Raw genomic sequence first — 23,490 nt, forward strand, 5'->3', positions numbered from 1 at the left:
TCTTCATAGACCTGTTAGGGAGGGTACATTTTCATTGAGAATCTACTGTTTGGGAAAGGAGAAATCTTTGAAGGAGTTAAACGGAGTCATGACATGGCCAGATGTGATTTTTTGACCACTGACACAGGTTCAGCAGATGCATCGCATTGGGAAAGATTAAACGGAGGCCAGCTGGGAAGATAGTGGATATTGTGCAGGTCAGAGTTGCAAGGAATGGCAAGAAAGATGATATGATTGAATGAGCATTAATATTCATGACTTGGTGAATGATTGGAAGTAGCTCACGAGGTAGGATAAAGGATGAAAAATGATTTTTTTCTGTTTCCTGGCTAAAACAAAAGTATTCTATTTTTAGAACAAAGAAGGAATTCTGGCATGCTTTATGACTTCTGGTTGCTTTTTCAGAAAAAAAGGAAAAAGCTGATGTGTGTTATTCTTTCCTGATACATGCATATTCGTCTCTGTTGTCACTTATTCCACAAACATTCCCTTCTAATCTGGATCTACTCTAGATACTAATTCTTTCCAAATATTAAATAAGATTATTCTCAGGTAGCCACTCAGTTCTCTCTTTCCCACAGTTTAAGGCGAGTAATCTTTTTTATCACAAGATTAAAGTGTTCTTGTGTCACATGATGACTGCTGTGTGGAAATGTGGGTGCGTACTCCGGTTCATTGCTTCTGCGTGTCTTGCCTTTAGCTGGGACGACAGCAGTTCAGTGAGCAGTGGTCTCAGTGACACCCTTGACAACATCAGCACCGACGACCTGAACACCGCGTCCTCTGTCAGCTCTTACTCTAACGTCACTGTCCCTTCCAGGAAGAACACTCAGGTGACGGTCACAAATTCCTTCCCCCTAATGATTTTATATTAGGTTAAATACGAGTAAGACCCTTTAATCTGAAATGATGGCATCAATGAAGTAAGGCAAAGCTAATAAAGAGTCTCTTTGCCATCCCTGGTGTGGAATGACTTCGTCTTACTCTTTCCTGGAGCTGCCGGCCTCAGGAGGTGTGAGAGTGTGCACCTCAGTCTACTTTAAATAACGGAAATCAGCTAATATCTATTCTTATACGTTTTCTATTGATTACATTCTAACCCAGAAAGTCTTATGCTGCCACACCTCTCCAAATATATGGCTTAAAATCTAAGTTACTTTAATAGGCTAATTTTGTATAGTTCTTAATACATTTTCATGTTCATTTTTGAAATAAACTACTAGATCTCATGTGACTGGTAAAACAAGAATGGACATAAAATAACCTTTATCTTTTCCTTGTTACGTTTGGTATAGAAAATGCCTTCCTCTATGGAGTGTTTAATAGAGGTTTTCGGTACATATTTGTTCTGCCAGTGAAAATTATGTAGCTAAAATTAATGAAACTTAAGTGAAGATGTAGTTAAAAATAGAACAGTCTGCAGAATTCTTTTGAAATATAAATTAGTGCTTCTTTTAATAACCAATTATTTGAATGCATATTGCAATGCCTTAGTTCAAACTTGACATACTTTTCTGCATAACTTTTTTCTGAAACATTGTTCCTTCTAGCTGAAGACAGATGCAGAGAAACGGTCTACAACAGATGAGACCTGGGATAGTACTGAGGAGCTGAAAAAAACAGAAGAGGACCTTGACAGCCACGGGGATGGTGGTGGCAGGTGGAAGAGTGGCTCCTCGGCACCTCCTGAAGACTCTGAGAAGGCGGGACAGAAAGCTGCCCTGTCGGTGTCACAGACGGGGTCCTGGAGAAGAGGCATGTCTGCCCAAGGGGGAGCCTCATCTAGACAGAAAGCTGGAACAGGTGCACTCAAGACTCCTGGTAGGCTTGTCGTTCGCCAGCTGTTGTGCAGAAGTGCATCAAATTGTTTTTTTTTTTCCATGCAATCTTTATTTTTTTTAGTAATAGCTTGCTTTTTCTAATCAAATTCTTCTCCATATAGTTATTTTTTTCTGTCTAAATTTCATACATTTTATCATAGAAACCTATGTGAATATAACAATCTAGGCATTCTCTCAAAATCACCCTTAAAATTTGGTGCTGGTGAATGTTTTATGGTATTGTGTTCATTTCTGGTCACATGGAAATAAGACTGAGGCCACTAAATAAATAATGAGGTTTATCTTGTTCTGACTTCCTTCTGGAAGTTTGAACTTTGATGTTATGTATGCTATTGAATTATAGCTACAGAAAGGCCAAAGCCATCATGTCAATCTAATGGGCTGAAATGCAGGGCATTTAATACAATGTGCATGAATTAAACTTCATGGAAGAAGAGAGGGAAAGAATCTTGAGAATTATATCATTCTTTTGGAAAAAGATCTATTGATTTATTTGAAAGGCAAAATGACAGAGAAAGAAGGAGAGACACAGAGATATCTTCCATCTGCTGGCTCACCCCTCAAATGGCTGCAACAGCCAGGGCTGGGAGTTTCATCCTGGTTTCCCACATGGTTGGCAGGGGCCCAGGTACTTGGGCCATCTTCTTTCTTCTCAGCCATGTCAGAAAGAAGCTGGAATGGAAGTGGAGTAGGCAGGAGTCAAACAGGTACTTAGTGTGGGATGCCAGCATGGAAGCAGTGGCTAACCCAAGTGCCACAATGCAGGCTGCTGGCTGCCATCCTTTTATTTTTCTTTCCTTTGAAGACTCATGCCATAACATTTTTAAAACAGTGCCTAATTTGCAATTGTGCCACCCAAAGTATTGATGTAACAGGACACTCCAAATATAATCATTCCACATAGATTCAAATGAATTATTTTTCTATATCTTAGCTTCGAAGGATTAAGTACTATCCTTATGAATGAAGACATTTTCAAGATATAAGCCATTAACCAGTAGCACAAATACTCCTTTTCATTTTATTGGTCTCTCATCACATTTCCTCTGATAGCCGAATTTCTGTAGCCACGCACTGAGTCCTCTCAATCCATTAGAATGCATGCCCATTGAGATTTTTTTATTTTATTTTATTTAGTAAATATAAATTTCCAAAGCACAGTCTATGGATTACAATGGCTCCCCCCCCATAATTTCCCTCCCACTCGCACCCTCCCATCTCCCGCTCCCGCTCCCTCTCCCATTCCATTCACATCAAGATTCATTTTCAATTATCTTTATATACAGAAGATCAATTTAGTATATATTAAGTAAAGATTTCATCAGTTTGCACCCACACAGAAACACAAAGTGTAAAATACTGTTTCAGTACTAGTTATAGCATTACTTCACATTGGACAACACATTAAGGACAGATCCCACATGAGAAGTAAGTACACAGTGACTCTATTGTTGAATTAACAATTTGACACTCTTGTTTATGGCGTCAGTAATCTCCCTAGGCTCTAGTCATGAGTTGCCAAGGCTATGAAGCCTTTTGAGTTCGCCGACTTCGATCTTATTCAGACAGGGTCATAGTCAAAGTGGAAGTTCTCTCCTCCCTTCAGAGAAAGGTACCTCCTTCTTTGATGGCCTCATTCTTTCCACTGGGATCTCACTCACAGAGATCTTTCATTTAGGTTTTTTTTTTTTTTCCAGAATGTCTTGGCTTTCCATGCCTAAAATACTCTCATGGGCTCTTCAGCCATATCCAAACACCTTAAGGGCTGAATCTGAGGCCAGAGTGCTATTTAGGACATCTGCCATTCTGTGAGTCTGTTGTGTATCCTGCTTCCCATGTTGGACCATTCTCTCCCTTTTTGATTCTATCAGTTAGTATTAGCAGACTCCAGTCTTGTTTGTGTGATCCCTTTGACTCTTAGACCTATCAGTGTGATCAATTGTGAACTGAAATTGATCACTTAGACTACTGAGAAGGCATTGGTACATGCCACCTTGATGGGATTGTATTGGAATCCCCTGGCATGTTTCTAACTCCACCATTTGGGGCAAGTCCGATTGAGCATGTCCCAAACTGTACATCCCCTCCCTCTCTTATTCCCACTCTTATATTTAACAGGGATCACTTTTCAGTTAAAATTTAAACACCTAAGAATAATTGTGTGTTAATTACAGAGTTCAACCAATAGTCTGGTTTCTCTTCAGGTCGTATAAATCTTTTGCCCATTGAGATTTAAAACTATCAGGAGCTGAAGTCATCTGGAGAAGAATTTACATATAGCACCTTGTTTCCAGAAGTGTTATGATAATATCAAAATGGGCAGACACATATACTTGTGTATTTCTCATTAATTAGGGAAAACCGACGATGCCAAAGCTTCCGAGAAAGGGAAAACCCCCTTGAAAGGATCATCTCTACAAAGGTCTCCTTCAGATGCAGGAAAAAGCAGTGGTGATGAGGGGAAAAAGCCCCCCTCGGGCATTGGAAGATCCTCTGCCACCAGCTCTTTTGGGTTTAAGAAGCCAAGCGGAGTAGGATCATCGACCATGATCACTAGCAGCGGAGCCACCATAACCAGTGGCTCCGCAACACTGGGTAAAATTCCCAAATCTGCTGCCATTGGTGGGAAGTCAAATGCAGGGAGAAAAACCAGTTTGGATGGCTCACAGAATCAGGACGATGTTGTGCTCCATGTTAACTCAAAGACCACGCTCCAGTACCGCAGCCTGCCTCGCCCTTCCAAGTCCAGCTCCAGTGGCATTCCCGGCCGAGGTGGCCACAGGTCCAGCACCAGCAGTATTGACTCCAATGTCAGCAGTAAGTCCGCTGGGGCCTCCACCTCGAAACTGAGAGAGCCAACCAAGATTGGGTCAGGACGCTCAAGTCCCGTCACTGTCAACCAGACCGACAAGGAAAAGGAAAAAGTAGCAGTCTCAGATTCAGAGAGCGTTTCTTTGTCAGGTTCCCCCAAATCCAGTCCCACCTCTGCCAGCGCCTGTGGTGCACAAGGGCTCAGGCAGCCAGGATCCAAATATCCCGATATTGCCTCACCTACATTTCGAAGGTAAGGGTATATAACATGAAGCTAGAAAAAAAAATGATGTAAATTATACATGTCTATATGTAAGCTGATCTATCTCACTATATATCATATATATATATATAAATATTCTAATATGGACATATCTTAGAATCTTTTAAAGTACAGTGATTTCTAAGAAGCTGAATAGCCAAGGAGTTAGCAAAAACAAGCCAGTGCTCAATTGAAATGGTCAGATGTTATATTTTGCTATCATTGCGGTATTAGCAAGGTTAACAGCATACATAGGAAATTTAAGAACAGATGACAATATGTAGAGGTTGTAATACAACACAGTAACATTTTGTAATTCTGTTTGCATGGATTTCCACCTCTCTTTTTCTATAATTAAAAAACAAGCAGGTCCTGTGACTATTGCCATTCATTCTCAGTGTTCATTATCTTGCTGACTCTTAATGAGTTGATGATCATGAAGGTAGATGAAGTTGTGTTCCTTGTAACAGATAACACTGGGCCAATTAATATGGTACTAGACCCTGACATTTTAAAGTAAATCAAGATATGATCTGATTGAGAGAATTTGAGAGCATTCAAATGTTTGGTTCAGGTTAGCAAGAGAAGACTAAGTTTTCTAAGTCTTCATCAGCTTTCTTTGTCATGACTCTAGTAAGTGGTGTGATGTGGTTTCTGTACTGGAACTCTCTTTGGTATTAAATATGTAAATTTCTTCTCTGAAATATAAATTTCTCAATGCCAACGTGCCTGTAAGTGGCAGGAAAATACAGTTAAAGGATTGGGACAAATAGTTAAACCTGTCTGTCTGCTTTGCCATCTGTGAAATGAAAGTATGATTTGCAGTTTATTATATGTTAAGTATTTTTATAGTTTATTATTATGCTGCAGACTAAACAAGAAATTTGATATCTCAGAAATTAAAGGTCTTGAAAAATTTACCTTTATGATTGAAGCAATTTCAGAAACAGGATTGTTTAAGAACCTAGATGTTTTAATCCTCAGTAGAAATATTAATCTTGAAGAACTGGCTTTTTGAAATGTTGATTCTTTTTTAAAGAATAAACTATGCTTATAAAGAAGTAAATATAACTTTTGCTTAAGTAAGAGTCAATAGTGCCCTCCTGTGGCCCATTACCTATGGAAACAATTTCTCATATGTGTCATATATTTAACTGTAGGAAATATGGATTTCATTGTAACTTAATTAGAAACCATTATGTCATTACTTCATACCACTTTATTTCCATATTTACATAAATTTTATTATATCATCTGTTTCATTTACAAAACTAAAATGTTTTCTGAACTAAACTCCGGCATCTATTTTAGCACCAACTATGTTTCCAGTCACTACTGTTAATATATATTTGAATAGCAGTGGCAACTGACATCGCACCCTTTTGCTATTGAATGGGAAAACACAGATAAAGTGATATGTTGCCAACAATGTCAATCCAATATTGTTCCCAACCAACTGCTCCCTGACGATGACTCAGGCCGCTAGATATTCAATATAATTTACTAAGCTTCGCATTAAGCATTCTGTTCAGATTCTGAGTAAAGTGCTAAAAAAGAAAAGAGAAATCAATTTAAGTGCTATGAACCTAATGTGTAGAAGTTGTTTCATTATAATGGTTCTGTAAATAGATACCATCAAGTCCATTCAGATGACTTGAGTGGAAGATGATCAGTATCACTGAATTGTAAAAGCCAGGGGTTTTTATGATTGGCTTCCTTCATTTTGTCTACTCTCCCCTGCCCCTGGGTAGCAACCCAAGACAGACTTACCGTGAAGATGAGCTTTTCAGCACTTGATTAAGAAACCCAGGCTTATAAGGTTCATTAACACAGAGACAGGGAGTGCTTGGTAGCTCAGTACACCAAAGCACACTTGGCTCTGTGACTGTAACCCTAAATATTAAATGTGGATATTAGCTTCTTGGAACAACTGAAGTTGTTATTTGTTTTTCTTTTAGGTTGTTTGGTGCCAAGGCAGGTGGCAAATCTGCCTCTGCACCTAATACTGAGGGTGTGAAATCCTCCTCAGTACTGCCCAGCCCTAGTACCACATTAGCGCGGCAAGGCAGTCTGGAATCACCGTCATCTGGTACGGGCAGCATGGGCAGTGCTGGCGGGCTAAGTGGCAGCAGCAGCCCTCTCTTCAATAAGCCCTCAGACTTAACGACAGATGTTATAAGCTTAAGTCACTCCTTGGCTTCCAGCCCAGCATCGGTTCACTCTTTCACATCTGGTGGTCTTGTGTGGGCTGCCAATCTGAGCAGTTCCTCTGCTGGCAGCAAGGACACTCCGAGTTACCAGTCCATGACTAGTCTCCATACGAGCTCTGAGTCCATTGACCTGCCCCTCAGCCATCATGGCTCCCTGTCGGGACTGACCACTGGCACTCACGAGGTCCAGAGCCTGCTCATGAGAACGGGTAGTGTGAGATCTACTCTGTCAGAAAGGTGAGCTTTCCTGGAGGCATTGATGAAGTCCTCACCCTTTCTTCCCTGCCCTGTGCCTTAACCCCACCCCATTAAATTCCCTTAATTTCAGTGTGAGTGCCTTGTAAGATTGAAAGGACCTAAGACTGATGGCACTGGTCCTCTTATTTGCTCTTATTACCAAATTTACAGAGTGATTAAACCATTAAGGGTAGGTGATTAGGTAATTAAGTTTCTCAATATGAATACATACGTTTATACCCAGTAGGCAAACAGTAAAATTCAGAACGTGCGTTTATGTATTGCATGATGTCTTCTGAAGACATTTTAATGTTTTTGGCGCAAACTCAAAGAAATCACAAGCTCTTTATGATAATTTAAACATTTTTAAAGATCAAATTCAAATGAATTCTACGATTGTGCTCTGAGCAATATGTTAAAATTGTTTTATTTTCAATTCCACCAAAAATAGCAAATGGATCACTGGGGAATCCTAGTTAAATTGGAAAAATAAAATCAATTGTCAGGCATGAATTCTTAGAGAAAATTATAACACCAGTGCTATTTTTAATAGGTCCCTTGAAAACGAATCCTATTCCAAGTTGTTTCCCATTGGATGGATATATATATATGTGTATATACACACATATATATATATGTGTGTGTGTATATGTATACACACATATATACACACACATGCACACACACACACTTAAAGTAGAGAACACAATGAAGCATTTCTTAACCAATATTCTTAATAGAAAGTATCACTGTTGGACAAAATGGCTCTAGATTTTCTACCACAAAACTTTTTTCTTGGACATTTTGGTACTCAACAGAATGTATTAAAAATGCAAATTTTCTCCTGATAAACTTAATGTTATTTCTCCCTTGACACACTGAATGTTCTTAAAAATGATCTTGGCCATATGACTTGTGTTATTTGTGGAAAACACTACTGTCACTGAAAATGCCTGATCTTTTCCCCTAAACTGTTATTTTTTACCCTGCCATGGATGCTGGCATATCTCTCGACAGACCCCAGCCTTACTTCCAGAATAATTTTTTCAAATACCAACCAAGGCCTTTACTGAAACACATTCTACATGGTACCAGTTGGCCCTTAATCTTAAGATTTCCCACTTTGCTTTTCCCTTTTTCTTGGCTTTGTTGGAAGCAGCAATAAAAACCCAGAGTAAAATGTTGCTTCTGACTCACCTAGCAATGAGAAAGGACATTCATGTACATGGGACTTGATAAAAAAGATGTAGAACTAATTGAAATTTGGGTACTTGATACTTAGTATAGTGGGCTGCTAATTACAAAATACATGTTTTCTTCATAAACAAAAGAACTGGGCCAAGACAGATAAGATAAACAGCTGGATGATAGAAACTAAAATCCATTTCCATTTGGTTTTGCTACTATAGACAAAAGATAAAAAACCAGTGCTTGATTTCTCATCTAAAAAGTTGGTTTTCTCATTATGTCTTAGATTCCAGTTTTATCACTTTTAAGATAAATGGGCATCCTCACATGGCATTTATAAAACTTCTAAAAAGTAACTCAAATTATATATATTATATATAATATAGTATATTATATATTAACAATCTCAATGAATAGATTCTAGATTATATCCTCATATGTGAGGAATTCAAATAAAAGTTGATAACAAAACAAATCCTACTCTAACTAGGTCATCATTGATTAACAAGAACCACTCTGCAAGACACAGATTATTATTTTTTTAATTATAAAGATGTTTGCAGGAAGTTGACCATGTAGCCAACCTGTTGCTTAAGCATCCAGGCATTAAAGACTCAAGTCACAATTTGTGTCAAAGTAAACCTCAAATCAAAACCAGATGATAAGATAAATGAATTTTATAGCTATAATTGAAATATAGTTTTTGATGTTTAACCTGAACTATATTTCAGTTGAAGTCAATTTATATTTTTACAACAGAGACATACTAGCAAATTAGAGTTATAAATGCTTTCTTTAAAAAAAATGTCATTTTGTTCACTTGAAAGGCAGAGACAGAAAGAGCCAGGAGGACAGATGCAGATAGGCAGAGAGCTAGCTCTTTCCCTAAATGCCCATAAAAGCTAGGACTGGCACCAGGCCAAAGCAAGTCACCAGGAACTCAGTCTGAGTCTCCTACATGGGTGGCAGGATCCCAGTTAAAGCCTGCTGCCTCTGAAGTGGCAGTGTGTATTAGCAGGAAGGTGAAATCAGGAGCTGAGCCAGGACTTAACCTAAGGGCTCTGATGTGGAATGCAGTGTCCTGAGTGGTCTTTTAACTGCTATGCCAAATGCAAGCCCATACTTAATGTTTTTTAAGGAGAATTAATTTATTATAGTCTGATCTTTAAATAGGCCAATTTTACAAATGGAAGTATTCTAGGATTAAAATAGTTAAATAAAGACTTTCTCTAAAATAAACTTTAAAGCAATTTTGAATAAATGAATATGTTTTTCTCTTTGATTCTTAAATTGATGGATATTTAGTTTAAATTGATGAATATTAAAACAACGTTAATATCTTTATATAGTGTATAATAGTATTATTTATTAGTTCTAATAAATTACTGGGTTGAAATAATTTTAGATTTAAAATATTGTGCTTTTTATTCTGTTGGAAATAAATATAAGCAATCGTGGTTGAATCCCTTAAATTCTTTTAAGAACGTTTATTGTATATTGAGAAGAAAAGTTAGATCTCAACAGAATCCTGCCTTAATTAAAATTAATTATTCAGTGGAATGTTGAAAATGCTAAGGAAACCAAAGAGCCATACCTGAAAGAAATTTTATTAAAGTACATATATTTAAAATAAATTAATTAGATATATATAGTAGAGATGAATATTAAGTTGATGACCTACCTATTTATTATTTTAGAAGACATTATTATTATATCCTAGTACTACTGTTTAAATTAGTAGTTTTTCATACAGATTTTTTTAAATTCCTCTGTATTAAAAAGAATAAATAATACAATATGTTCTTTCAGTTTTCCCTCTACAGTTGTGCTAGATCATTGATAGCTGAGCTGTAACAAGTCTACATTTGTTTTGTTTTGTTGTGACCTAAACAAAATTTCAAATAATTTTAAATAGTAACCAACTATGTGAATTTCTGTTCTGTCTTTAAATGTCAGACCTGACAACCTGCTTTCACATATCTGCCCAGCAGCATACTGATTTTAGGCAAACTGCTCCGAGTGATATCAGCACTTCACCTTATTGCATTGCCCAGCTATCCCTTGCTGGCCTAGGAGTTTGCATTCCTTAAGAGTTTGCAAAAGGTGTTTATCTTATTAAATGATTAATGTCTGAATTGAAACAGATATTTCTACTTAAAACTATGGATTATATTGGTAAAGGTAAATGATTATTTCATTAAATTGCCCTTTCATATAAACATACAGCTTTTTATAGATTTTAACATTGGAAAAGATTGCCTATTTTTTCATTGCAGCATTAAATTTTAATTTACACATATGAAAGAATCTTTAAAATGGCTAACATATGACCTCATAAACCCTTTAGCACAATGCAGTTTACATTTGGAGGTTTCTTATATTAATTCAGTGTAATGTCTTCTGTTTGTTTATACACACTACTAAGAAAACGTCTGTAGAAGATAGATATACACCAGAACTGGCCCCTCCATGATTTACTAATTGCTTTTATATATATATATATATATATATATATATATTCCCAATAAATGAAGATGAAGTTATATGAAGTCTTTGGATGATATCACAGTGCTAAATAATGGAGTGCACATAGAAGAAAACATTTTAGCTTTGATTTCAAGTAGAGTTTAAGTCAATGTGTTTGCATACATGTTATACCATCTCCATTATGCATATCCTGTGATCATTTGAGATTTTTAAAGGAAGAGAGGTATAATTTTTCAAATTAAAATTAATTTTTCTCCTTGCTTTTCCACATACTAAAGATAACAGAAATATGTAGACTTGTCCCATTTAGTTCTTGAAATATTCTTCCTCTAATTTTAGAGAGACCATTTCTCATTTTCTAAAAACACATCTTTTCACCTCTTTCTATGACAAATTGATAAGTTTTTAAAATATAGATAATTCAATTCATAGCCTTTTATATACCTAAATTATTATTTCTAAAAGATGGTCTGCCTTAATTCCATTAACATGTCTAAAGAAATGATGCAAAATGCATTCTTATTATATATTTTATAAAGCTGCCTATATTTTTGTGAAAAATAATTTGAACATAAAAGATAAATATTTGATGGTGCTTTACATTTTCTCTGTCCATCAGAACTTGTCACTTTAACTTAGAACAGGTCTATTTCACTGCCTCCTCTCTGACTTTTCAGCTTATTAAATTATAGCAAAAGTCAAGTTATTAGCAAAAGGAAGGGAAATCCACTATAGCTTCAAGTGATTAGAATCCAGAGGGCACTTAGGCTAACATATGATTAAATAGATCCTCTCACTTCTGTCACTAATTTATTACTAACTAGTGCAGCGTTAGAAAGGAACTCACCATGTGTTCTAGCTTTGGACATCTTGTCACCCTTAGTTGGTCTTTTCGAGTGAATTAAACATTATACATGTGTTGCCAAAAAATTTTTTGTACAGTTCAGAGAAGCATTTTGTTGGATGTGTGATTTGGAAGTTTTGTTTACATTATGTCCTTAGGGATCTTCTTTGTTTTAACAGCATGCAGCTTGACAGAAATACACTACCCAAAAAGGGACTAAGGTATATATTTCTCTCAGCACAATTGCTGCTTTCTCTGTTGTTGCATAATCTTTGTGTGCTGTCTCTCTTCTTTGTTTGTTTGCAATGTAGCACCTTCACTAAGGTTTAAATCACCTTAATCTTGATGCTTCCTTTGGTCTGAAGAATTGGTGCAATATCCGTCAGGTAGAGATAGTACTGGTTGAGATCAAGATTGAGTTTCAATTAATTTCAATATGAATAACGCAATTTTGGAGTGATAAGATTATCAAGGAACTTTTCCCAAGGCATTGTTTAAAAAGGCAGCAACTTTTGGTAGGATGCACAACTGACTTCCACAAAGTAAAATCCATTTAAGTTCCCTAACTTTTGCATCTTGGAAACATATGCTGGCAAAACCTCAAAACTCGTGTAGACTACAGATGTGGCCAGTTAATGTTGAAAGATTTAAGGATGCTCTAATTTGAATCAGAGAACTTATTTTCATCATCACAGGGAAGATACTATAATTAAGAGATGATTTTTATAGAATCAGTTTGACAAAACTCAAAATAGTTTTAATTTCCCTCTTATCTCTCAGATCAATTTAAATCTAAATTACTATAATAGCATTTAATAAACCAATACAATTATTCAGTCCATAATAGAAAATAAAATGAAAATTTAATTTATGGCCATACTTTACTACACTTTTATCCAAGGAGGGGATATGGAATGAATTGCTAAGTGAGTGATAACACCCTGTGAACATGATAAGTTGACTGCTTTTTGATACTAAGAATTACTTTGGCAAACAGTAAGTAACTGGACAAATTAGGTCTTTATCCATTATCCTTTTTTCCTTCTAATTTGCTAGCAATAACAAACAGCTGGCAATTATTCTATTTTGGTATTTTGATCCAGAAATTTATTTTCCAATAAAGTGAGCATATTTCCCCTACATTAAAAAAAAAAGCAAAAATCCAAATTTGAACTGACATTTTAACAAAAGAACTGATTTGCCATATCCAAAAAAAAAAAAAAAAGCAGTCAATTTGTGTTCTCTTTCCTGTCCCATTCTGTAACCCTCACTTCACTTCCTGTGGCTTCTGGTCTCCCTCTCTAAACCATTTCTAGTCCGTGTTTTCGCCGTCTTCACAGCCGTCCAAGCACTGGGCTTTTGCATTCTTCTTAACCCACTTGGCTGTCTGCTCATTGTTTATGATTTTCAACTTCATTATCTCACATAAGCATAATTTTCTTCTCAAATTCCTTTATTCCTTTCTTTTTTCCTTGTGAGACTCAAACAGATGGTGTCAAATCATCTGGAAGAACTGAGCAATTATAATTAGATTCAATCTGTTTGCAATTGTTGTTCAGTCTGAATAGTGAGCTCGCTTCGATTGTGCCCCTGTCCTGGTATTGCCTTGCCCTTGTGGAAATGCTGGAATGTCTTAGCTGTGCTGTTTTGCAGATACACCCCATCATCTCGGCAGGCCAACCAAGAAGATGGGAAAGAATGGCTGCGGTCTCACTCCACTGGAGGGCTACAGGATACAGGCAACCAGTCACCTCTGGTCTCCCCTTCTGCCATGTCATCTTCTGCAACAGGAAAATATCACTTTTCCAACTTGGGTAAAACATTCTAAAACACTGATTCCATTTTGCTCTTTGCAGCATCCATCCTCACGGGAGCCCTGGTTATCTTCCCAGATAAAAATCTTCATTTACAGAGATGATAAAGACACATCAACAGTACTTTTTGTTTGTATAAGGGTTTATTGTTCACAGAATGATTTCCAAATATGAGAAGGCCATTGAAAATGCAGGCTGTTAAGAAAAAGACAACTATGCACAGATTTTGAACTCTGTTTTGCAACCAAAATAAACTTATCTTTCAATGCCATCTTTCCATGACCTTTCTGAACCACCCTCCTCTTTTGCCATTTATTGCTCATAATATATGCTTAACAATATTGCTGTTTTACAGCCTAACCTGCAGAGGTTCAGAAACATCATTTGACTTGAAAACAGCATCACCATTAGTAAAGCGCAGATACAGTAACCAATCCCAGAAAACCTGACTTCAAGTCAAGGACCTTTACATAAAAGACCAGTAAAATATCTCCTTATTTTTTTATTTATTTATTTTTTGACAGGCAGAGTGGACAGTGAGAGAGAGAGACAGAGAGAAAGGTCTTCCTTTGCTGTTGGTTCACCCCGCAATGGCCACTATGGCCGGCGCTGCTACGATTCGAAGCCAGGATCCAGGTGCTTCTCCTGGTCTCCCATGCGGGTGCAGGGCCCAAGCACTTGGGCCATCCTCCACTGCACTCCCGGGCCACAGCAGAGAGCTGGACAGGAAGAGGAGCAACCGGGACAGAATCCGGCACCCCAACTGGGACTAGAACCCAGGGTGCCGGCGCTGCAGGCGGAGGATTAGCCTATTGAGCTGCGGCGCAGGCCATCTCCTTATTTTTGATTGTAAAATGTTAAAAAACATTCTCCTAACCACATTCATCAAAATACACAAAATTAAAATAAAGAAAAAAATACATGATTCCACAGCTCCCAGATAATTTCAACACTGTGGAAGTCAAAACTCTCCTTGACATGCATATATGAATCTGTTATGAAAATACTCCATGAACATTTGTAGATAAATACAGTTAAGAAGAAAACTTACTCTTCTAGTCTTTGGTTACTCTTTGCAGCTTAGCATCATTTGTTGAAATATTATATCATTTACATAAATGTCATAGAAATTGCAGGGAAGATTGACAAAATAATGAAGGAAGTCTAAACATGCTAGTTATCATTTAACAGATCCAATAACATTAAACAGGTATTTTTCATATAAGTTCGCTTATATACTTGTGTCATTTTTTTTTCTTTTCACTTAGAAAAAATTTCTTTCTAATAATGCACCCACAGGAAGTCCACAAGCTTTTTCAACTCTCAGGAATCAGAACTATTTGTTTCTTTTGTGACTCTACCCATTAGCCTGAGTAGGGATTCCACAGTGCTGCCATTTGTCCCCATTCAAGCACTTCAGGTTTTGACTTTAGTAATGCCACTCTCTTGATTTTCTTGATACTTTTCCAGTTAGAATTCTTTTTCCCAGGGTGGCTCATTGTAACATAGCTATATGATTTAAGGTTCAGACATGGTCACTGTTGAAAATGAAATGGGCTGTATTATAATTGTTCTAGGCATGACGTAGAAACATTGAACCAAGCAATTCATCCTCCATCTATTCCTCAAATGTATATGTTTACCAATTTTTTTTCCTTTAGACTTTTCCTCATCCTAAACCCACTTTCTATGTTCTCAGTCACAATTCTTAATTCCTGTCTCTCAAGCATTTCTTTTTCATTCTGAGATATTTTTGTGTTCTAAAACTAAAATCCCATCAGTGTGATAAACAACATAGGCATCTAAACCAAAGTCTTCTCTTTAGCTCTTTTCTGCTATTTCCATTATCATTTCACACAGCATCTTTTGTCAACTACTGTAATGTAAAATGTCAGTGTAATCAACAGTCCCACTTACAACCACACCAACCACTCCTTCATGTTGTACATTTTCAATAGAACAAAACTTGTCATTTGTATATATCCATCTCCATCTCTCTTTTTAAGTGGGCATTGCCTTGCTTATACTTTTTTAAATTCTAGACAATTAAGTGGATTTTAAATTGATTATATAGCCTCAGCTCTCTAATTTTTCATTGTCCATATGCATTGAGAAATGTGGAGGAAACTTTCGTGTTTACATAAATACATTCTCATATGCCTACCAGATTTTATAAGAATATGTGTCTTCAGATCAGGCATTCTGAGATCTCAATGCTGAGTTATGTTATAAAAGGAATGAAATCATTAATTTTAGAAAGATAAAAGTGATTTTTAAAGATTTTTTATTGTATTTCCATATCACCCAAACTTTACTTGGGAAAGAAAATGTGTTCTTACTAAAATTAAATCATAAAGTAACCTTACTTTATGATTTTAAATTTTTAAAACTATATAAAATGTAACTACTTAACTTGAGTATGGATAGCATTGTCTTCAGTTTTCTTTGCCCATCATGTTTTTCAGTGTGATCATTATGTTGTCTGAATGATCAGTAAGATGCTTGATTACTAACATTTAAGAGTTGAGGTATCAGCCCGGCGCCGTGGCTCACTAGGCTAATCCTCCGCCTGCGGCACTGGCACCCCAGGTTCTAGTCCCGGTCAGGGTGCCTGATTCTGTCCTGGTTGCTCCTCTTCCAGTCCAGCTCTCTGCTCTGGCCCGGGAAGGCAGTGGAGGATGGCACCCTGCACCGGCATGGTAGACCAGGAGAAGCACCTGGCTCCTGGCTTCAGATCAGCGTGGTGCGCTGGTCGCAGTGGCCACTAGGGAATGAACCAAAGGAAAAGGAAGACCTTTCTGTCTCTCTCTCTCACTGTCCACTCTGCCTGTCAAAAAAAAAAAAAAAAAAGAGTTAAGGTGTCCATGTTTCCTTTTTCTTTTCTACCTATTGAATTATGTAATATGTGAAAAAAAATTTTTTTTTGACAAGCAGAGTGGACAGTGAGAGAGAGAGACAGAGAGAAAGGTCTTCCTTTGCCGTTGGTTCACCCTCCAATGGCCACCGCGGCCGGCGTGCTGCGGCCGGCACACCACGCCTATCCAAAGGCAGGAGCCAGGTGCTTCTCCTGGTCTACCATGGGCTGCAAGGCCACAGCAGAGAGCTGGCCTGGAAGAGGGGCAACCGGAACAGAATCCGGTGCCCCAACCGGGACTAGAACCTGGTGTGCCGGCACCGTAAGACGAAGGATTAGCCTACTGAGCCACGGCGCCGGCTGTAATATGTGAAATTTTTAAATTATTTTACCATAAAAATCACATATAACAACAGCACAGTGTCCTGTGAATAGGAGATACTCTGCTTGAATTACTACAGGGTACCCCCTTCCTATGTCACCTTGTTTTGAGGGCCAAAAATTATGCTAAAAAGTATAGTACCTGTGTCAAAGAAAAACAATACAACAAATTTTGAAATGACACAATTCCAAGTCTATGACATATATTTCTCCAGATTTTAAAAACACACCTCAGTTCCCTTCATATCTTAAGAAGTTCCTGCCTGATACTTCACATTCCAATAATTCACTTGGTTTTTAAAATACAAGTGTGAACATATATGCTAAATATATTTCTCAATTTCTCTGCTCTCCTTCATTTCCAAATTTTGAAACAGTATTTTTCCCAATACTCTGTGCCTTTAGTCACCACACTTTTCTTTAAAATGGTTACTTAATTGGTCTAAAAAGCTGGATGCTATCTGAACTATTTGGCAACAGGCAGTAGACAAGCTTCTATTTCAAAGTGCAGACAAGTTAATATAAATGTGTATGATTTCAGCAATCTGATTGTGGTATCCTCATGTTATTCACAGTAGAAAATAGTTTTGTTTGATTAATCTGCAGAAATGCAGGATACAGACACCATGTACATTATATTGTATTTCATTTAAAGAGAAGGCGTAATTTAGTCTTCCTCCTCATAACCTCAATTTTATAATGCTTTCCCTAATCATGAACTTACATAAATGCAGAACTCAAAGCAACTGAAAGTCTTTCTTAATATATACTTTTGTGGTTTAGTTTTTAGTTTTAAAATTTAATAAGTTTAAACATTTCTCTCCTTTATTTCATATGCAGACATTATATGCATACACTTAGATACTATTTTTTCCTGGGAAACAGAGACATTTCTTGGAAGCATCTCAAAGCTCTTCTTGGGGAATTTATTCATTTGGGAGTTTGCCGCCTTTTCAATTTCACTTATCCTATTAAAGTGGCGATTATCTGAAAAGGAACCTGAGGACTATTGAAAGGCAATCTTTTATTTATAACAGAAGAAATGCAAAATTATTTCATTTCCAGTGTGAATGGTACAGATGACTTGGTGTTTTTTTTTTTATTTTCTGTTCCAATTTCATTTTATTTAAGATTACTGAGCTTTTATTTTTTTTACTTTTAAAGTAATTTTTGTTTTTTTTTTTTAATTTACCTTATAATAAAAACGCTTAATACTTTGTTTATAGCAATGTGTTTGTTCCTACTAAACTAGAGTCTTTTTGCTTTTTACTTGTTAAACTTATTCAGTGATGTGTTAAGACATGGTGGTCTCAATTCATATTGCTTTAGAAATTGGCATTCTGTTTGCCAAGAAGATACTGGAGGAAAAGAGGAGGTCCACAGTATCTAAAATGTTATTGAGCATTTTAATGGCAGACTCTTGGCCTGCCTTAATGATTAATACTCCATAAACTCATGCCTCCATATTAATTGGCATCACATTCTCACCTCCTGTCAACCTACAGTACCCATCATTCAACTCCATAGTAACAGGCTGTGTGTGCTCTGTTTTTCAGTGAGCCCAACCAATCTGTCTCAGTTTAACCTTCCTGGGCCCAGTATGATGCGCTCAAACAGCATCCCGGCCCAGGACTCTTCCTTCGATCTCTACGACGACGCCCAGCTTCGTGGAAGTGCCACTTCTCTGGAGGAGAGGCCGCGTGCCATCAGCCATTCAGGCTCCTTTAGAGACAGCATGGAAGAAGGTAAGGGCAGAGATAATGATGAAGTTGCTTGGTTAAACTCTGACAGGGACAGCATTGCATCATTCATATCACATGGGTTCTTGAACTTCTGGAAGAAAATGAACAAGTGTCATTCTCATCTGGGGAGTCCTTATGCTTAAAGACACTCATTTTACATTACCCTCTGTTTCTTTAAGCAATTGGAAACACGTAAGAGTTTGTTTAGATTAATACTTGGCTATAGAACAGTTTAGCATAAATCCAATGTTCTGCTACAGAAATGTGCATTGTTATAGAGACCCTGGCCCAGGTCAAAACATCAGAGCAAAGATTTTGTTGGACACTTCTGTTAATGAGCCATAAAGATAGAAATCAGAAAAATTGTTTCATGATTCTCTTACACGTTGATGATTTTGTCCTCAGAAACTCTCTCTGGTGTTAGTTTTTATCAGGTCACTTTAGAATTCATGTTATACCTACATTTTTACTTTTCAAGTAACTTTCCTTTGTCCCATTCCAATAAGGTTCCAGCTGACCATTTATTTATTTATTTTTTAAGATTTTTATTATTTGGCCTGCGCCGTGGCTCAATAGGCTAATCCTCCACCTAGCGGTGCTGGCACACCGGGTTCTAGTCCCGGTCGGGGCGCCGGATTCTGTCCCGGTTGCCCCTCTTCCAGGCCAGCTCCCTGCTGTGGGCCGGGAGTGCAGTGGAGGATGGCTCAAGTGCTTGGGCCCTGCACCCGCATGGGAGACCAGGATAAGCACCTGGCTCCTGCCTTCGGATCAGCCGGCACGCCGGCTGCAGCGCGCCAGCTGTGGCGGCCATTGGAGGGTGAACCAATGGCAAAAGGAAGACCTTTCTCTCTGTCACTCTCTCACTATCCACTCTGCCCGTCAAAAAAAAAAAAAAAAAAAAAAAAAAAGATTTTTATTATTTATTTATTTGACAGGCAGAGTTACAGACAGTATGAGAGAGACAGAGAGAAAGGCCTTCCATCTGCTGGTTCACTCCTCAAGTGGCCGCAACAGCTGGAGCTGCGCCAATCTGAAGCCAGGAGCCAGGTGCTTCCTCCTGGTCTCCCATGCTGGTGCAGGGGCCTAAGCACTTGGGCCATCCTCCACTGCTTTCCCAGGCCACAGCAGTGAGAGCTGGACTAGAAGAGAGCAACCGGGACTAGAACTAGCGCCCATATGGGATGCCAGTGCCGCAGGATTAACTTAGTGCACCATGGTGTCGGCCCCAAGCTGGCCATTTATTAAAATGTCTTCAAAGTTGTATAGTTCTGTGTGAATCCTTTAAATATATCTATTTGAAAAACTCAAGAAGCTGAGTTTATCTTCAAATGTATATATTTTTCTTAACTATATGAGCTCAAATGTCTGTTTTTTAAATTTTTATTCATTTTTATGTACTCAAAAGGCAGAGAAATAAGAGAAGAAAGGGCCGTTTCATCCACTGGTTCACTTCCCATGCACCCACATTGATGGGGGCCAGGGAAGGTCAAAGCCAGGAAACAGAACTCAATGCGGTTATCCCATGTTGCGGACAGTGCCTCAGCTACTGGAGCCATCACCTGCTATGCATCAGCAGGAAGCCAGAATCTGAAGTAGGACTGGGACCTGAACCCAGGCCCTCTGATATCCGACACAGGCATCCCACATGGCAGCTAGACCTCTGTGCCAGGTGACCACCCTGGAATGGTCAAATTTGCTAATAATTATTTGTGAGTTTTTTTCTCACAGATTTCATTTTTTTTTTCAAGTGTACATAAAGAAATTTATAGCATGAAGAGTATAAAGTATGTCAACTACAGATAAAATAAATAAACCTAAGCATAAAAATTGAAACCAATAAGAATAAAATCAAATAAATATAAGCCACACTATCTTTTTCTTTAACAATTATGTATAAAAATAACTCCAAATCTTAAAACATGCTAGAGTTTAAGCCTCTACCCACCCACTTACTCATGGTATGAGCTTGGTTAAAGTTTCCTCACTTTTTTAGTTGTAATTTTCTGAATCTGTCACCCCATGGATTTCTCATGAGGATTGAATGAGAGTATAGTTCTGTTCCTTTTTGAATCTCCTTCCTACCTATTTATTTAAAATGTATTCTGATTAAAAGTGTAGCCAGTCATGAAAATTAACACACTTTTTTTAGATCATGACTGCACATTTAATATTCTGGTACTTAATCTGTTGACCAAAATTGCACTGCTTCTTCAGATTTTAACCAAACTATTGAGTTCACCCTGACAGAGAGTGAATTATGGTCTGTGAATCTGCTGATTGCCAGAGGGTAGACAGACAAAACAACTAATCTACAAGGCAAGGTCACTGCTCTTCTGAAATGGTTCTGTCACTGGTTCTCAAACAGGCCTCTTTAATACTTTAAAACTCATCTGCTGATCACATGGATAGGTTTTCCAGTAGAATGATGTTAATATGTGGAAGAATTCTGGCCTTCCATGTGCAATGATTAAATAATCAGAATTGCAGAAAGCCAGCTGGAGAAGATGGGATGGCTTTTTGATGCCCATGTGCTGACTTCTGTATTATTAGAATCCTAAAACTGTGTTACAGAGCTAAGACATTATAGAACTAGTTTAAATGGACTTTACTGATGTATTGTCCAATGCTTATACTGTCAGATGAAATTGGCTGAGCCACAGGTTCTAGGACATAGAGCTGGAAGAAAAATGGGCTCTTCTGGGGCCAATGGCACAACAGGTTAAGTTGTTACAGCCTGAGACACAGGCATCCCATTTTGGTGATGGTTTGAGTCTTGGCTGCTCCAGTTTTGCCCCAGCTCCCTGCTTATGCACCTGAAAAAGTAGCAGAAGATGACCCAAGTGCATGGATCCCAGAACCCATGTAGGAGTCCTGGATGGAGTTCAGGCTCCTGGTTGGGGCCTGGCCCAGCCCCAGCCATTGCAGCCATTTGAGGAGGGAACCAGTGGATGGAAGATCTCTCTGTCTTCCCCTCTTTCTGTAACTCTTTCAAATAAATAAATAATCATTAGAAGAAAAATGGATTCTCTTAATTCGTTGTCCACCTTCTTTCTGCTACACAAGAGAATACTCTGCTGCACAGAGAGGATATTCTTAGTTCATAAAGGAGCTATTAAAGTCAACGTGCTTTAAAAATACAGCGGATGTGGGGCCAGCACTGTGGCATGATGGGTTAAGCCACAACCTGCAGCGTTGGCACCCCATATTGGCACTGGTTCCAGTCCTGCCTGCTGCACTTCCAATCCAGCTCCTTGCTGATGCATTTGAGAAAGCAACAAGGGTTGGGCCAAGTGCTTGTGCCCCTGTGCCCACATGTGGGATCCGGATGAAGCTCCTGGCTCCTGGCTTTGACTTGGCCCAGCCCTGGTCATTGTAGACATTTGGGGGATGAACCAGTGGATGGAAGCCCTCTCTCTCTGTCTGCCTTTTAAATATATATATATATATATATATATATATTATGGACTCAAAGACAAACATTTTACACAGCTAATGGAGTAGTAGTACTATCCCCCCAAGTTACAAATCTAAAGGTTGTCCTTCATTTGTATACTCAGTCATTTTTAAAGAGATTATTCTTGGTGTCGCTCAAATTCACCCCCCCCCTTTTTCCCCTCTGTGCTCCCACAATCCTGGTACAGTTTTCCCATGTGTCTGCAGATCAGACTAAAAGCACCTTATATATCCTCTTGTAGAAGCCAATACATTCATCTCAGTAGCATTTGTAATGCTATATTGTAATTATCTTGTAAATTATATTTGTTTTGAGCACCTAGAATGTGTCTTATTCATTGTTGTAGTCTCAAGATCTAGCAAAGGCCCATCATATTGTATATATTCATCAAATTTTGCAGGGGTGGGAACATCATGGGCAGTGTAAAGCCCACAAAATCATCTGGTCCAGCTCTGCCAAGGCAACTGCAGGTGGTACTTCAAAGTTATTAAATCTATCGCAGGCTTATCTTTAAGTTGATAATTTTATATGACCTGCAAATGATGTTATAAATATCCAAATGATGATTGGCAGAAAAAAGGTTCCCCAATCCTGGATGAATGAGCAGAAATGACTTTATTTTCCCACAATGAAAAGAGGAGGAACTTTTCTTCAATTATAATTAAGAATAATTTATCCACCTACTTGGTTTACTGCATTGAAATTGAGAAGCACAAAGCTGGCTTTAATTTGTTTAAGGTGGTATTTTGCTATTCCCAGATAAAAGACATTGTGCAATTTCCATTCTTAATTTTTATGAGATACACATTAAAATAAATACTTTTCTGTTACCAAAATTAATAAAGAAATAGTAATTCTACATTTAAAAGAACATGATCAACTCCACTCAGATAAAATAAACCAGGAAGGTATTTTTAAAAGTTTGTAGAAAATGAAATTAAAAATAAGTTTATTTGTTTGCAAAAAAAATTTAAATCCCTACTTAGTTTTTTTCATAGTGTACATTTTCCTTAAACTGTTTGAAGATCTCAAATAGAAAGTTGGGTAAAATGCTTATTTCCCTCTAAATATATGCAGTAAAATCCAAAAATATTTATGTAAATATTAAATTTAATTAAATCCAGGTTTTTGACTATTAAAAATGTATGGCAACCTTAGTTTGATTTTCATTGATTTTGTTTATTATATGGGAATTTACTATAGCCCTCAATATGTGCAGAATATACTTGTATGACTCACACTTGTCAACTTCTCTGATCTTGTGACTGAGGTACTTTAGGGAATATGCATGATGCTGTCCCATGTCTCAACATCTTAATCTCCAAAACATTGTACCAGTCTTGTTCTGAGAATCTCTTAGCCAGC

The 23,490-nt window shown here is 37.6% G+C and overlaps 1 protein-coding gene across 13 annotated transcripts in view; it reads left to right on the forward strand.

Annotated features, from left to right (window-relative positions):
• Window positions 1-23,490, forward strand: part of NAV3 (neuron navigator 3) — a 966,035-nt gene that overhangs the window by 862,543 nt on the left and 80,002 nt on the right. For 6 of the 13 annotated variants that reach the window (XM_089307477.1, XM_051846465.3, XM_008256837.5 and 3 more), the window contains 7 exons: window positions 701-833; window positions 1,551-1,821; window positions 4,197-4,905; window positions 6,873-7,361; window positions 12,060-12,101; window positions 13,534-13,694; window positions 18,486-18,674. In XM_089307477.1, coding sequence (XP_089163603.1) covers window positions 701-833; window positions 1,551-1,821; window positions 4,197-4,905; window positions 6,873-7,361; window positions 12,060-12,101; window positions 13,534-13,694; window positions 18,486-18,674 — 1,994 coding nt within the window. The remainder of the gene's footprint in view (window positions 1-700; window positions 834-1,550; window positions 1,822-4,196; window positions 4,906-6,872; window positions 7,362-12,059; window positions 12,102-13,533; window positions 13,695-18,485; window positions 18,675-23,490) is intronic. The other 7 variants (XM_051846470.3, XM_089307479.1, XM_070052658.2 and 4 more) reach the window with 3 other exon arrangements.

The sequence above is a fragment of the Oryctolagus cuniculus genome, chromosome 11 (assembly GCF_051225735.1).
Source record: "Oryctolagus cuniculus isolate XC-2025 breed Fujian yellow rabbit chromosome 11, ASM5122573v1, whole genome shotgun sequence".
Classification (NCBI taxonomy): Eukaryota; Metazoa; Chordata; class Mammalia; order Lagomorpha; family Leporidae; genus Oryctolagus; species Oryctolagus cuniculus.